At 40.5% G+C, this 17,283-nt stretch overlaps 1 protein-coding gene across 2 annotated transcripts in view; it reads right to left on the reverse strand.

Annotated features, from left to right (window-relative positions):
* smad2 (SMAD family member 2) overlaps window positions 1–17,283 on the reverse strand; it is a 118,847-nt gene that overhangs the window by 58,405 nt on the left and 43,159 nt on the right. For both annotated transcript variants that reach the window (XM_043717159.1, XM_043717223.1), the window contains one exon: window positions 2,060–2,253. In XM_043717159.1, the coding sequence (XP_043573094.1) occupies window positions 2,060–2,253 (194 nt within the window). The remainder of the gene's footprint in view (window positions 1–2,059; window positions 2,254–17,283) is intronic.

Raw genomic sequence — 17,283 nt, forward strand, 5'->3', positions numbered from 1 at the left:
CTCCTCAGCAGAAAGAATCTGAAGGAATAGTATTATGAAGCAAAGTGGAAGATTTAAGTCTAAACTAAACAGTACTTTGATGTGAAACACATCTAACTTGGCAGAGACCATTAGTCTGGAGGGTGTCAACAGCATCAGACTGTCACTAGCCTTTGAATAATTCAGATGGCTTATACACAGACTTATCACCTGCCTGCTTCAATCAACGTTACAGAATAAGCTGCAACAGGGCAAGCATATGTCAATTCTCCAGTTGGACAAAGTGAGCACTACAAGCAATTCACATGACTGCACAAGGGTGCTGAGGTGGAGATGGTTGATAGCATCAAGTTCCTGGGAGTGATGAACACCAATAATCTGTCCTGGTCCATCCACATTGTTATGCTTTCTTGACCAATGTGTCAATGTCTCTACTTCCCCAGGAGGCAAAGGAAATTTGACATGTCCACAAGAACTCTTACCAATTTTTATAGATGCATGACAGAAAGCTTCTTTTCTGGATTCACCAGAGTGTGGTATGGCAACTGCTCTTCCCAAGACCAAAAGAAACTAGAGAGTAGTGAACACAGCCCAATCCAGCATGCAAACCAGTCTTTCATCTACTGACTCCATTTATACTTCCCACTGTCTCAGGAAAGCAGCCAGCAGTGAGCAGACCGATTCCTCGAATGTCAAGACTGATATATGAGGAAAACTGGATCGACTGGGCTTGTATTCGCTGGAATGTAGAAAAATGTGGTGTGCAGGAGGATCTCAGAAACATATCAAACCCTGACGGGACTGGACAGTCTAAATACAGGAAGAATGTTCCTGATGTTGGGGCAAGTCCAGAACTAGGAATGAGGGTAAGCCATTCAGGAATGAGATGAGGAAGAATTTCTTCACTCTAGAGTGGTGAACCTTGGAATTCTCTCCCACAGGGAGCTGTTGGGGCCAGTTGATTAGATATATTCAAGAGGGAGCTGGATGTGGCCCTCGCAGCTAAATGGATCAAGGAGTATGGGGACAGGGGGGATTGGGATACTGAGATTATATAGGTAAAAACAATGACTGCGGATGGTGGAAACCAGATTCTGGATTAGTGGTGCTGCAAGAGCACAGCTCTCTGCACCAACCACAGAGCAAGCTATCAGACTTAATATTGAGTAATTAAGGGAGGCAACAGCCTAGTGGTATTACCATTGGACTGTTAATCCAGAGACCTAGCTAATGTTCTGGGGATATGGGTTCAAATCCCGCATGGCCGAGAGTAGCTTTTGAATTTAATAAAAATCTGGATTCAAGAGTCTAATGATGACCATGAATTTATTGCCAATTTACAGAAAAACCCATCTGGTTCACTAAAGTCCATAGAGAAGGAATCTGCCATCTTTATCTGGTCTGGTCTACATGGGGCTCCAGGTCCACAGCAATGTGGTTGACTCTTAATTGCCCTCTGGACAATTGGGAATGTACAATAAAATGCTGGTCTAGCCAGTGATGCCTACATTCCATGAATGATTTTTTTTTTTAAAATTCATCTACAAAACCACAAGTCAGGAATGTGATGGAAAACTCTCCAAAAGTAGAATTGAGCACACTCCAACAACACTCAAGCAAGACATTATCCAAGAAAAGGCAGGTCATTCGATTGCGCCACCTTCACTATTTACTCCCTCCAACCGATATATAGTGCAGCAGTGTGCAAAGAAGATACACTGCAGAAACTTGTCAAGAATACTTTGAAATCAACCTTCCCCAACCACAACTTCTACTACCCAGAAAGACAAAGACCAAGATATATGGCAAAGCACCACCTGTAAATTCCCTAAGATACTTGGAAATATTTCACCTTTGATGTCACTAATTCTAAATCCTGGATCTCCCTAACAGCACGGCAAATTGTACATATACCAGATAAATTACCTTGCATCAGGGAAGCTTGTCAGGGGTAATCAAGGAAGGGCAACAAGTGCTAGCCTTGCTAACAATCATCCCACAAAAAGATTTAAAGTGCAAATGAACAAAAATTTAAGTTTTAAAAACTAATTTGTATAACCTAGCATTAGCTTGCACTCACCTGGTGTCTCCACCCTCTGATAGTGGTATGGATTAACACACACTTCATCCTTTTTAAGATTGAAAGCATATTCACAAGTTTCAATAGCTCGAAGCTCATGGTGACTGTGAAGATCAGGCCACCGCCACAAGCGACAGTAAATAACATGAGGCAAACCTTTGCGATGTGAAACTTGCAGCCGACCATCAAGTGATCTGTACAAAAAAAAAGATGATAATGTAGAATTCTGAGGAAATAAAATTATAAATTCTATTATTATAAAGTTATTCTGAAATAAGTCACACTTAATACATAATTTACTAAAGAAAATCAACTGACCAGTTATTACCACCTTGTGGTTGATAAAGTTACGGTGTGAGTGAAGCAGCAAGGAGGCGGGCAATTAACTTTCTCAACTTCCACAATACTTTGTTGCAATCACAGAACATTCTCAGAACCGTATACACTAAAGATACCAATTCAATTGTTTCAGGTAAAATGAGCCTCTTATTCATTCACGACAGGAGGGCATCACTGGCTGAGCCAGCATTTATTACTCATCCCCGATTGCCCAGAGGGTAGTTAAAAATCAACCACTTTGCTGTGGGTCTGGAGTCATATGTAGACCAGACCAGGTAAGGATAGTAGTTTCCTTCCTTCAAAAAAGGACATCAGTGAACTAGATGGGGTTTTCCTGACAATGGTTCCATGGTCAAGAGATTCTTAATTCCAGATTTTTATTGCTTTCAAATTCCGCCTCCTGCCATGGCGAGTTTCGAACCAGTATCCCCAGAACATGACCTGGGTATCTGGATTAACCACCTAGCAATAACCCAATTAAGCAGTCACCTCCACTAGGATATAATTATACTAGTACGTGTGGTATTCAAATCTCAATTTGGCTTTAGTGGACTGTATATTTCTTCGTACTTCATGTTTCCTAAAAGGTATACCTTCACCTATAATCCTATTACTCGACTTGCTATAGCAAATTTAATCTTACCGAAGACTATATAAATTTTTGCAAACATTCAGTTAGACCTAGCTTATCGAAGATTCATTTCTTATAATATATCTAAGAAAAAACTGCTACCACAAATGGTTTATTTGATCACCAAATCATTTTTAAATTTTAAAAGTTATCCATTTTTGCCTTCTTGTAAAAAAAAAGTTAAAAATGTGTAAGATTAGAATGAACATGTTGTCTGTGAGAAGAGGTATACAACTAGGGCTTGCATCTACTGAAATTTAGGACAGCTAGAGGCTACTTGGTTGAAACATTCAAGATCCTGAGGGGGCTTGACAGGGTGGATATGGAGAGAATGTTCCCTCCTAGAAGATCAGCAACAAGGGGTTGTTGTTTAACAATAAGGGATTGACGGTCATCGTTCTTTGACACTACCTTTTTCAATTGGCAGAGTCTTTGAATAGTTTTAAGGCAGAGGTGGACAGATTCTTAAGATTGAAAAGTTATTGAGCATAGACAGGAACAAAGTTGAGGTTACAATCAGATTTGCCAAGTGAGGGGCTCGATGGGCCAAACAGTCTACACTCCTGCTGCTTTTAACTCTCCGTGTTCATATTAAATAAACATTCTTCCCTGCACAGAAAAGAGGCTGTAAAAAAAATCAAGAGGTAAACTATTCAAGCCATAAAATCTAAGTAAAAGTCAATATTTCTGAAGGTACAGTACTGTTGCCAGATTGAAGCCATAACATGGGGCAAAAAGCAAGCAAACTAATTTTACTGAAGAAATTTATAAATCAATAAACCCAAGTTAGCTCTCTCATATCATTGATATGATTTGATATCAACCTCTTCAATGGCCTAGTGACAGCTTGAATAGACCAATATTATTCTCATTTCAAATTACAAGTTTAGAAATTCAAGCTCCATACTGGGACTTCAGCACTTAAAGACTGACATGCCAGTGCTACAATTAGTTGCACTGTTTAAGGGAATAAAAGCTTTCAATAAGATGTTAAAAGAAACCAATTTGCAAGGTTCAAGCGCGTTCGTCATGTGCCATTCAACCAAGACGACCAAAGAAAAATCAAATGTCGTTCAACTCTCTACTGTTTGCAAATTCTTATGTCCAAAATAGCTGCCATGTTTGATAACCTAATTGTCAACATTGCTCAATTTTGAAAGCTTATAAATTAAAAAAAGATCTAAATTAGATTTTTGTTCATACATGAATTATTTGATCTAAAAGAAAACAAACATCTGACAGGATTTTAGCTCACGGCAATGAGGAAGTATCCTCATGTGGATATGAACAGAGGATAATAAGATTCAGTAGAACTGCCCTTTATAATCAAAATCCTGCCAAAGCAATATCAATAATCATACATGTTGAATGGCAACTTGAGTGAGGTACGAGGGAGTAACCAGCATACAAGATCATCACCAGAAAGGGTTCGTGTCGCCAATGAAAAGATAAAACTACACAATTGGATTACCATCAAAATATTAATATTCCAATTTTGTGCTCAAGACAGAAGTAAAGTAAAAAAGAACATAAATGTGAATGTTTTGGTTCACACGGGGGTTTGTTCACGCAGATCAAACAATTACGCACCATCAAGTTGTGTTACAATTACATTCGTGTATAAGCAGCATTGAAGATTTCAGATGTGCTCATTTATTGCTTGCTTTAGACAATTGCAATATTAAGAATCCAATTTTAACCCATAAAAGACGACAAAACCACCAAATAATGTGCAAACAGTTTTTAAACTGCAAACTTGTAAAGTACTTCTATTTTTCTTTTGCCCTAGTTATAAATGCTATTTTTGCATGCATAATCAAGAGGCCAAGGATAGCAGGTTTCTTTGTGATGACTAAATGCAGGATGAAAAGGGAATTGTTTTGTCTTGCTGGAGAGAGTTAAAGGTAAAACAGTTTTACATTTGACTATAATAATGGCTTAAGCCAAATACTGTGGGTTTTGGAAATCTGAATATATTCAGGAAATACTGAAATATCCAGTTAGGTAGCATCTATGGAAATCAAATGATTATAAAGTTTTAGGTTGACAAGCTATCATAGAAAAATGTCACAAAACTTTTAACATATTTTAAACAGGAACAAACAACAGTTCAGAAGTACAATAGTAAAGTTCAATGATCGTGTGAAAAGCACAAGTGATTAAATGATATAAGAGATGATGGTGCAAGGCAAAAGAGGGCATGAATGGAACATGTCAAAATAAGAGAAGCTTATCTTGAGAAGCTGGAAATGGCAACAGCAGATTCTGCTGCTTACAAGCAGTGATTATAATCTGAAATTGATGAACATAATTTTGAATCTGTAAGGCTCAGATGTGTCTGTCTTCTCTGCAGAAGATCAGTAAACTGCCCAAAGATAGTTAAAAAAGTGAGGTGGAATGAAATGGAAGAACTTTCAAATATTATGGAGAAGATGGTGCTGGGAAAACAATTAGAAAGACTGATAATTCTCAACAATATAGCTTGCTTCCCAGGTTCTTAAAGGAAATGGCTTAAGTACAGTTAATGCTCAGGTTATAATATTTCAAAATACCTTTTGTTGAAAGGATTCTAGTGGATTCAAAATTACTAATGTAACATATTTATTCAAGAAAGGATGAAGCTAGAAAGCAGAAAACACGAGCTAGTTAACCTAACATGGGTTCTTGCTGTTTGCCTAAAACGATTAAAGAGGATATGGCAGAACACTTGAGGCATTTCAGCAGAGTCAACACAACTTTGTTAAAAGGGAAACTGTGCTTAAAATACATTGATTAGCTTTGGGTTTGGGAAAGATAAAGAGCAACTCAGATTATAGCGCCGTTGGATTTTCAAAAGACATTTATTTGGCAAGGACAGAACAACATAGTATAGGAACACGCCCTTCAGACCACTATTTCTGTTTTGACCAGGATGCAGTTCAAAATTGACCCCATCTGCCTACACATTGGTCCATATCACTCTATTCCTTGCCTGTTCACATAGCAAAGTTTCAGAAACATTTAGACATCACATCTGCTTCTACCACTTTCCTGGCAGCATTTTCTAAAGGACCTACTAGCCTCTATGTAAAGCAAAAAAAAATTTCCCGCCTTATCCTAAACCTCTGCCCCCTAATATTTTGACATTTCCATCATGGGAAAGAAACTTTGACTATACATCCTACCCATGGACCTCAATTTTACATACTTCTATCAGGTCACCACATCAAAAGGTTGTTGGACAAAATAAGAATATGTAGTAAAATGAAGTGACTAATTTGCATGGATAAGAATTATTTAGCCAATAGAAAGCAAACAGGGGATAAGTGGATTTTTTGGCAGTTTGGCAGGCTGTAGCTTGTGAGGGGTGCAACAGGGAACAGTCTTGGGGTCTCAAAAATGCAAAATTTTACATGAAAGAACTGGATGCAAGAGCTGAATGTATATCAGCTAAGGTAGGTAGGAAAGTAAAGGGGGGGGTGGTGGGGATCAGGAAGAAAGGTAGGGGAGCATGAGCATGACCCAAGTACAGCACAGAAACAGACCGTTTGGTCCAACTCATCCATGCCGACCAGATATCCTAAATTAATCTAGTCCCATTTGCCATCATTTGGCTCATAGCCCTCTAACCGCCTCCGATTCATATAACCAACCAGATGCCTTTTAAAGTACGTTGTAACTGTATCAGCCTTCACCACTTCCTCCGGCAGCTCATTCCATACAAGCACCGACTTCTGCGTGAAGTTGCCCTTAGGTCCCTTTTATATCTTTCCCCTCACCCTAAACCTAGGCCCTCTCGTTCTGGACTCTCCCATCCCAGAAAAAAAATTTGTTTGTTATTTACCCTATCTACATTCCTCAAGATTTTACAATCCTTTACGGTCATTCCTAAGCCTTTGATGCTCCAGGAAAATAGCCCCAGCCTATTCAGCCTCTATCTGTCGTTCAAACCCTTCAACCCTGGCAACATCCTTTTCTAAACTCAAATTTCACATCATTCTTCTTACAGCAGGGAGAGTAGAAGTGAACTCTGTATTCCAAAAGTGATCCAACCAACATCCTGTACAGACGCAACAGGACCTCCCAACTCCGATACTCAATGCACTGACTGATAAAGGAAAGCATACCAAATGCCTTCTTCACTATCCTGTCTTCCTCCACTCCACTTTTAAGGAACTATGAACCTGCACACCAAGGGCCACTGGTGTACAAGTCCCACCCTGATTTGCCTTTCCAAAATATAACACCTCACATAAGAGGAACCTCGATTATCCGAACAAGATGGGCAAGCAATATTTCGTTCAGATAACCGATTACTCGGATAACCGATTCAATACCTCTCCTCTAGGACTCAGTTTTCTGAAGTTTCCTTTTTCCTTGCTCTGCCTGACTTGCTCCCTCTCACTATCTCAGGGTTGGTTTCTGAGGAAGACGCATATTTGTGTGTAAGGGACCTGCAGCATTGCTGAAGCCTCTCCTTGCCACTGCTTCACTTCAATGGGATTGATAAAGCGAGCACTTGATAATTGTGCTCCCTGTTCAGGAGACTAAGCAGAAACAAACATTGCGTACCCTGCCTCCCCATTGGTACTTTTGACTCACCACGTTTCGAGCCAGCGGATGGAGTGAAGCGGCCAGATGCCTCTTATCTCTTCTTCAGAACAAAATGAAGTAATGGAATGGAGATGGCAGCCGGACTGGACACCAAGACAAAGGCTGCTGGTTTTTTTTGGGGTGGGGGGGAAAGAGAGGAGTCTCAAAATAGCAGACACACAACCTTTTGACAAGTTTCCACTCTTCCCTGTATAGGGCAATGTTGGAGAGATTATCCAGGGAATGAGGGTTCAGTGTACACTACTGTGCAGAACTCTAGCAAGAGCGAGAGAGCGAGGGAAACAGCACGCGAGGTCAGTCATTTGCAGATGGTGCCTGGGCTCCCATTCATGTCCAGGACTGTTCTTGGCAGCATTTTAGTAAGCCAAATTCACTTTTAAACATAATAAACAAAGACGTGATCAGTGTTGGTAACACCTCTTTGATGTAATGTTTTTATCAGGACTTAGAGATCTTGTTTGGATCCAAAATTCAGATAATTGATAAGCAAGATTCTTCTAGCAAAATTCAATTCAATTAGCTTCTCCTCAGTCAACTGGCCCATTGTTGAGAAGGTGGGACCTCATGGTATCCTCCGCTAGTACAGGAATTGCCCTATCTGCCTTACAAAACATGAATAGCTACCATTTATCACAACTTTCAAAAAATGTAGCCTTCGCATTTAACAGACACTCTTATACTATTTCCACACCCCTGCAGCACAACTGTAGTAAACGCCATCTGTTCTCCTCTTTCTGATTTGCAACACCAGTGTCCTCTTAGAGTTATAGAGTCATAGGGATGTACAGCTAATGTGGGAGGGGACTGGGAACCAGAAGAGAAGACTACTAGACAGTGAGGTGGAAACTGAAGACTGTAAGGATCACAAAGTTAGCATTACCAATGGCAAATAGTAGGCAGAGAGCAGATGAATGCAAAAGAACTGGAAGGGTGCAGTTACATCGTTTGGGCTGTATTACAGGCCTCCCAACAGTGTGCATGAGGTAGAAGAACAAATAGGTAAACAGATTATGCAAAGATGTAGAGGCAACACGGTGGTGGTGATGGGAGATTTCAATTTTCCCAACAATGACTGGGATACACACTTCGTGTTAGAGGTCAGGATGGGGCAGAATTTGTAAGGAGCATCCACGAAAATTTTCTAGAGCAGTGTGTCAATAAGCCGACAAGGGAAAGGGCCATATTGGATCTGGCGGAATGAGCCAGGACAGGTGACAGACGTTGCATTGGGGATTTCTTTGGGAATAGTGACAATTCTGCAAGTTTTAGAATACTCATAGACAAAGATGAGAGTGGTCGTAAGGGACGAGTATTAAACTGGGCCAGGGCCAACTGTATCAAAATTAGGGAGGAGCTGGGAAATGTGGATTGGACACAGCTACTTGAAGGAAAGTCCACATTTGATATGTGGAAGGCTTTCAAAGATGGGTTGAAGTATAGGCATGTCCTGTTGAAAACAAAGGATAGGAAAGGCAAGATTTGGGAACCGTGGATGACCAGATAAATCGTGCGACTAGCCAAGAGGAAAAGGGAAGCGTACATAAGGTCCAGGCAGCTAAGAAGAGAACGGGCCCTGGAGGAATATCGGGAAAGTAGGACCAGTCTTAAACGAAGTATCAAGCAGGCTGAAAGGGGTCATGAAATAGCTTTGGCGAGCAGAATTAAGGAGAATTCCAAGGCCTTTTTATTGTTATATAAGCAAGAGGGTAAACAGAAAAAGGGTTGGTCCACTATAGGATAAAGGAAGGCAGGTTGCATGTCAAACCTGAGAAAATGGGTGAGATTTCAATGATTACTTTGCATCAGTGTTTACTGAGGAATGGGAAGTGATGAATGCTGATATTCAAGATAGAAGTTTATTTACTCTGGATCACATTGACATAAGGAGGGAAGACGTGTTGGGTAGGCTAAGGGATATTAAGGTAGACAAATCCACAGGACCGAATGGGATCTATCCCAGGTTGCTGAGGGAGGCAAGAGGGGAAATAACTGGGGCCGTGACAGATATCTTTGTGGCATCCTTAAACACAGGCGTGGTACTGGAGGATTGGATAGTTGCTAACGTTTTCCTCCTGTACAAGAAGGATAGTAGGGATATTCCAGGTAACTACAGACAAGTGAGCCTGACGCCAGTGGTGGGAAAGTTGCTGGAGAAGGTACTGAGGGATAAAATCTATTTATATTTGGAAAAGAATGGGCTTATCAGTGATAGGCAACATGGTTGTGTGGGTTAGATCGTGCCTGACCAACTTTATAGAGCTCTTTGAGGGAGTGACCAAGTTGGTAGATGAAGGACGGACTATAGATGTCATATACATTGACTTTAGTAAGGCGTCTCGATAAGGTTCCCCATGGTAAACTAATACAGAAAGTGAAGTCACATGGTGTGTAGGGTGTTCTAGCTGGGCGGATGTGGACACTTTGGAGAGGGTGCAGAGAAGGTTTACAAGGATGTTGCCTGGTATGGAAGGTGCTAGCTATGAAGACAGGTTGAGTAGGTTATGATTGTTTTCCTTAGAAAAAAGGAGATTGAGGGGTGGACCTGACTGAGGGTGAATAGAAATAAGCTTTTTCCCAGTGTGAGGGATTCAATAACGAGAGGAGAAAAGTTTAAGGGGGATACATGTGGTAAGTACTTTACACAGAGCGTGGTAGGTGCCTGGATTGCATTACCAGCAGAGGAGGTAGAGGCAGGCATGGTAGATTGATTTAAGATGCATCTGGACAGACGCATGAGTAGGTGGGGAGTAGAAGGATACAGACAGATATGTGGATCAGCTCAGGCTTGGAGGGCCAAAGGGCCTGTTCCTGTGTTGTACATTATCTTTGTTCTTTGTACTGCATGGGAACAGACCCTTTGGTCCAACCTGTCCACGCCAACCAGATATGCCAGCCCAATCTCGTCCCACCTGCCAGCACATGGCCCATATCCCTCCAAACCCTTCCTATTCATATGCCCATTCAAATGCCTCTTAAATGTTGCAATTTTACTAGCCTCCACCACTTCCTCTGGCAGTTCATTCCATACACATACTACTCTCTGCATGAAAAAGCTGCCCCTTAGGTCCCTTTTGTATCTTTCCCCTCTCACCCCAAGCCTACGCCTTCTAGTCCTGGATTCCCCCACCCCAGGAAAAAGACTATGTCTATTTTTCCTACCCATGCCCCTCGTCATTTTAAAAACCTTTAAGGCCACCCCTCAGCCTCCGACGGTCCAGGAAAAACAGCCCCAGCCTGTTCAGCCTCTCCCTATAGCTAAAATCCTAGAACCCTGGCAACATCCTTGTAAATCTTTTCTGAACTCTTTCAAGTTTCACAACATCTTTCTGATATGCAGCACCTCGCATTTTTCTGAATTAAACTCCATCTGCCACTTCTCAGCGCATTGGCCCATCTGGTCAAGATCCCGTTGTAATCGGAGGTAACCTTCTTCGCTATCCACTACACCTCCAATTTTGGTGTCATCTATAAACTTACTAACTATACGTCTTATGCTCACATCCAAATCATTTCTATAAATGACAAAAAGTAGTGAACCCAGCACCGATCCTTGTGGCACTCCACTGGTCACAGGTCTCCAGTCTGAAAAACCAACCCTCCACCACTACCACCGTCATCCACCTTTGAACCAGTTCTGTCTCCAAATGGCTAGTTCTCCCTGTATTCCGTGAGATCTAACCTTGTTAACCAGTCTCCCATAGGCAATCTTGTCGAACACTTTACTGAAGTCCATACAGATCACATCTACTGCTCTGTCCTCAATCCACTTTGTTACTTCTTCAAAAACTCAATCACTTGTCAGCATTTTCTCACACGAGCATCAGATATACAAAGCTATCCTTTACCTCCATTCAACTTCCTAGGACTGCAATTATTTCTTCCACGTAAAGCAGCATTTACTTGTACTTCCTTGAACTTGGTATAGCTTTCTCATAATATAGGCACCCAATTTGAGAACAATGGGAAAACCAAATTCACATTGAGAATTCCCTTTACTAAACATCAGCAAGCTGAGTCCCCAATTTGTAATGATTGCCAGATTAAAGTTTTACCAACTATCACTTTTGCCCCTTACACTGATAGCTCAGCAAAAGCTCAAGGAATACCTAGTCTCTCAATGAGGCATTTTACAACCTTCCACAAGTCAACATTCTGTTCAACATTTTCAGGTCATAACCAGAATTTGATATTTTTTCTCCCAGACTGAGTGCTGGTAATTACTCTGTCATTGTTAGTTACAACCCTGGACTCCTATTTTGTTTCTTTAATTGACCCATTGCCATCCCTTTTGTCATTGATTTATACCTGCATTCCACTTATTTGCAGACAACCCACTTATTCTTTAAGCCTCCATCTTCCTTCAAACATATTGCATCTGTAACACATTGCAGTTCTGACAAGTTACCAACCTGAAAATATTAGCTGTTCATTATGCTACTGAGCAGATCCAGCATCTTCTGTGCAAAACTGAATAGGCTTTCTCAGTCAAATCAAAAAAAAGACTACCACATATTCACCCTGTACCTCTGACAGCTAAACATTCCAATGTGCTTCACAGAAAAGCATTGAGGCAAGATAGACACTGTGCCACATATTAGGACAGACAGCAAAATCACAAGTCCAAAAGATATAGGTATTATGGAGGCCTTATTAGAGGAAAATTATAGAAAGTCAACAGGATTTAGGAAGGGAATTCCAGAACTTAGCGGTAGCTGAAAGCCAAGCCAGCAATAGCGACAGCATTAAAATAAAAAAATGCTCAAGAGGCTAGATTGACATGAATGCAGAAATCTTGAGTTTTAAAGCTAGAAGAGAGCGCTGTGGGGTGAGGCCACAAAATTTGAAAAGAAGAATAAAGATTTGGAAGTCAAAGTGTTGCTTGAGCAAAGCACGGTGACTCAGTGGTTAGCACTGCTGCCTCACAGTACCAGGGTTCCAGGTTCAATTCCAGCCTCGGGTGACTGTCTGTGTGGAGTTTGCACATCCTCCCAGTGTCTGAGTGGGTTTCCTCCAGGTGCTCCGGCTTCCTCCCACAATCCAAAGATGTGCAGATCAGGTGAACTGGCCATGCTAAAATTGTCCATAGTGTTATGTGCATTAGCCAGAGGGTTACTCTTTGGAGGGTCAGTGTGGACGTGTTGGGCCAAAGGGCCTGTTTTTACACCGTAGGGAATCTAATCAAAGGGCAGAGTTTTGAATCAACCAAGTTTCTGGAATGCAAGTACCAGTCAGGTACTTGGGATTGCTAAATCTAGGAGGTAACAAAGGTATAAGCAGGGTTTCAGCAACAAATGAGCTGAGGCGGAGACACAGTCAGGCAATATTAGTGGGACTATTGCACAGATATTGAAGGGCATATTGCTTCTTCTGTGCAAACACTTTAAATATAGAATCAGCAAATATCGTTCACCATAAACCTTTTGCCAGAAAGGATAGTTTACATGTTAGTGGCTTCAAAGCTTAAACTTCGAACACTGCAATATTATTTTATGTGCAACACGTTACCACTCTGAAGTTGTGACTTTAAAATGCTTTACTGATATTATTGCACTCAGGCTTTTATTTTGAATGATGAGATTCTCTTCACTTGCACTACTGAATTCTATGCAGCAGCAAATATAAAAGACAAGCCAAATGATAATGTGATAATCAGATTGCAGAAAGATACCAACTATTAGGACATCAGGCTTACCATGTCTCTCCCAGCTTTGATTTATCAAATTATCAAATCACTGTTGCCCATTCCCCTCCAGAATTACAATTTTTACTTCTAACTATCAATTCCCCATTTGATAGAGGTTGCTCAACCTCTTTCTGCCTCTTTTCAGCTAGCGTAGCAAGTCATGGTTTAGTCAATCACTAGACTAATAATTCAGAGACCGAGGTAATATTCTGGGGATCAAATTTCAAACTCTGCCACGGCAGACTACAGAATTCAAATTCAATTAAAGAAAATCTGGAATTAGAGTTCAATGGTGACCATGAAACTATGTCAACTGTAGGAAAGACCCATGCGAACAAAAACCAGTACAGCAAAGAATCAGGCTCTTCAGCCCACTAAGCCTGCACCAACAAATGACACCTTTCTAAAACTTAAAAACTTTTGCTCTATGGTCAGTATCAATTTATTCCCTGCCTGTTCACACATCTGCCAAATCGTCTCTTAAATGTCGCTCCAGTATCTGTTTCTACCACCTCTTCTGGCAGCACATTCTAGGCATCTAACACCCCACGTAGAAACAAAACTTGCCTCATCTCCTTTAAACTTTGCCCCTTTTACCTTAAATTATGTCCTCCAGTAATTATTTCTACACTGGAGAAGAGACTCCAGCTACCCACATTCTTTAAATTTGTAAACTTCCATCAGGTCACCTCTCAGTCTCCAATATTCAAGTGAAAAACAAATAAGAGTTTGTCCAATCTCTCAATTATAGAATCCCTACAGGATGGGATGCAGGCCATTCAGCCCATCACTTCCACATTGACCCTCTGAAGAGCATCCCATTCAGACCCACCTTATCCCTGTAAACCTGCATTCCCCATGGTTAACCCATGTAACCTCCACACTTTTGGACTGTGGGAGGAGACCAGAGCACCTGGAGAAAACCCACACAGACATGGGGAGAATATCTGAAAACTTTGCACAGTCACCCAAGGATGGAATCTAACTTGCGTCCCTGGCATTGAGGCAGCAGCAACTACTGAGCCTCATTGGTTAGATCTTCCAAACCATGCAATTGCCTAATAAGCCTTTTCTGTTTTCTCTCCAAAGCCTTCACATCTTTCTTATATCAACACGCGCTAGAAAATGAACATGCCTCACTCTAGACTCCCTATCCAGCAAATCCTTCTCCTTTGTGAATATTGATTTAAGTATTTGTTAAAAACATCATGCGCTTAGTTTGTTTCCACACACGAATTCTTTATCCTGGTATACATCTACCCAATCCCTAGCTACTCTTTTGCGCTTCACATGCATAAAAGCTTGGAATTTTCCACAACCTTGTTCGCCAAGGACATTTCATGGTTCCTTTTACCCCTCCTAACTAAATTCTTTCCCGCTTTCTTTATTGTCTTCAAGAGCTGTCTTCAGTTTCCTAAACCTTACGCATGACGTTTTTGACACAGCTCACAATTTTTCTCATTATCCAAGGTTCCCAAATCCCGCTCTCCTTATCCTTCACTTTGAACAGCAACATGCTAACCCCGAACACTCTTAAAAGACTCCCACATGACATGTGGATTTACTCTTAAACAGCTGCCCCCAATCTACATTCCCCAGTTCCTGCCTAATATTGTCATAGTCAATTTTCTCCCAATTTAATATTTTCACACATGGACCACTTTTCTACAAGTAACTTAAAAAGCTTACGGAATTACAGTAACTGTTCACAAAATGTTCCCACACTGAGAGTTCAATTACTTGGCTGGGCTTATTCCCCAATATCCTTCCCTAGTTAGGAATATTACATATCACTTGAAGCAAGCTTCCTGTTTGCACCAATTGGGGAAATTCCAGTCATGGTAGGGAAAGTTAAACTCACTCACCACAACAATCTTGCTGCTTTTACATATTTCCAACATCCACCCACATAGCTGTTCCTCCATCTCCCGCTGGCTGTTGGACAACCCTAAAGTGATTGCACCCTTCCTATTCCTGAGCTCTACCCATATGGCCTCACTGGATGAGCAAAAGCTGTCCTCCCTTAGTACAGCTGTGACATTCTCCCAAGTTAGTGACATACTCCTATCTCCACCCCACAATGGTTTTTTTTTAAATCTATCACACTTGAAATGTCTAAATTTGGGATGGTTAAGCAGTCAGTCTTGTCCCTTTTTCAAATCAAGTCTCTGTAATTGCTCCAACATCACTGTAATATGTACTAATCTAAGCTAGAAATTCATCTGCCTTATCTTTCTTATTCTTATTAAAATAGATATACTTTAGACTGCCAGACCAGCTGTATTCAGTATCCTTTCTGCCCATTCTTCCTGTTAAGCTTTGTTCACTAATGCCCTTTCGGTAAGGAAACTGCCGTCGTTACCTGGTCTGGCCTACTTGTTACTCCAGATTCTTGGCAATGTGGCTGACTTTTTAAAAAAGTAATTAAGGATGGACATAACCATCTGAAGTCCAAATAACATTCTTGCAAACCTAAGTGGCCTAGCCAGTGATACCCACATTCTGTGAATGAAAAAAAAAACCATCCAGATTTTAAAAACATTCACTCTAGCTTTTTTGATAATCCCCTTAAAGCTGCATTTTCTGATTGACAAACATTCTGGTACTGAAACTTTTTTACTTTAATTTTTCTCAATTGTTTTTGAGTCTGTTGAGTTCTAATAAGAGCCAAATACTATACCAGCATTTGCATCTGCACCTTCAAAGTCTTAGGTTTTTTTTTAAAAGTGTTATGTTATGTTCAGAATTGGTCTCAATACTCCAGCTGGCATCTAACCTGTCAGTTATGGAGATTCAACGACAAGCTCCTTGCTTTTAATTAGAACATTAAGGATCACATCATCAGAACAGGAGTATGCCATTCAGTCCCTCAAACTGGTTTTGCCATTCATTCTTGGAGATCATGGCTGATCTATGGCCTAACTCCAAATATCTTCATTTGGCCTATATTCCTTAATATTTTTGCTTAACAATAAAAATAAACTCTTACAGATTTAAAATTAACAACTGATCTAGCATCAACTGCCGTTTGTGGAGCAGAGTTCCAAACCTCTACCACCCTATGTAGAGTACCTCCTAATATCTATCCTGAATAGTCTAAAAATTAGGGCCAGATTATGTCCCCTAATTCTAGAATTTCCAACTAGCAGAAGTAGGTATGCCTTCTGATGCACTAACTCAAGAATTGGAAATCAATTCACAAGTTGGAGCGGTGGAAGAATTAAAATGTTAGCTAACTTTGAATTATAATCTAGTTGAAATTCTAGCTCCCACTGACTGAAAATTGCACAGGAGAGCAAAGGATACAAATAAGCTTTCGGCAATATCGTAATGTAACTAATTATGATCATCAGTTTTTTGTTTTTGCCCCATGAATAACTAGACAGCCAGTCCAAAAATAAAATATTTAGGAGAATCTCTCTTCAACATCAGGATAGCATTATGTCTGACATGGACAATATTGCTTCTCCTCTTTAGTATTTGACTTAAACCAGAAAAACCTACTGAAAAAGTAATAATCCCATAAAATAACTTTTGTAGCCAGGATATGGGTATATTTTCAAAATGAAGAGACTACACTAGAACCACAACCATAATTCAGTGCAGATGCATGTGGAAGAAGAAAATTGAACTTTAGTAAATCAAATGTTCAGGCTTCTCAGCAACATAATACCAGTCATAAATGTAAAGAACCATTGTCCACAGAGAAATTTGCCTGTCTTGACTTGAAAATACGACTTCAGACAATTCCAGATAGGTTAATGATGGTGCACATTAGGACTACAGACACTAAGTTACTTATTTGCCTGGAAGAAATAGGGAAAAATGATATTTGTGGGTCAATGACATGTTGCTTTAGTTTGCGATTTGATATTTAAAGATGGCTTCATCTTAAGCATATTTCCTGTTATTTTAACAACTACTGGAAATACACAGGTCTGGCAGCATTGGGAGGGAGTGGGTGGGGGGAGTAGAATG

Source organism: Chiloscyllium plagiosum, chromosome 1 (assembly GCF_004010195.1).
Source record: "Chiloscyllium plagiosum isolate BGI_BamShark_2017 chromosome 1, ASM401019v2, whole genome shotgun sequence".
Lineage (NCBI taxonomy): Eukaryota > Metazoa > Chordata > Chondrichthyes > Orectolobiformes > Hemiscylliidae > Chiloscyllium > Chiloscyllium plagiosum.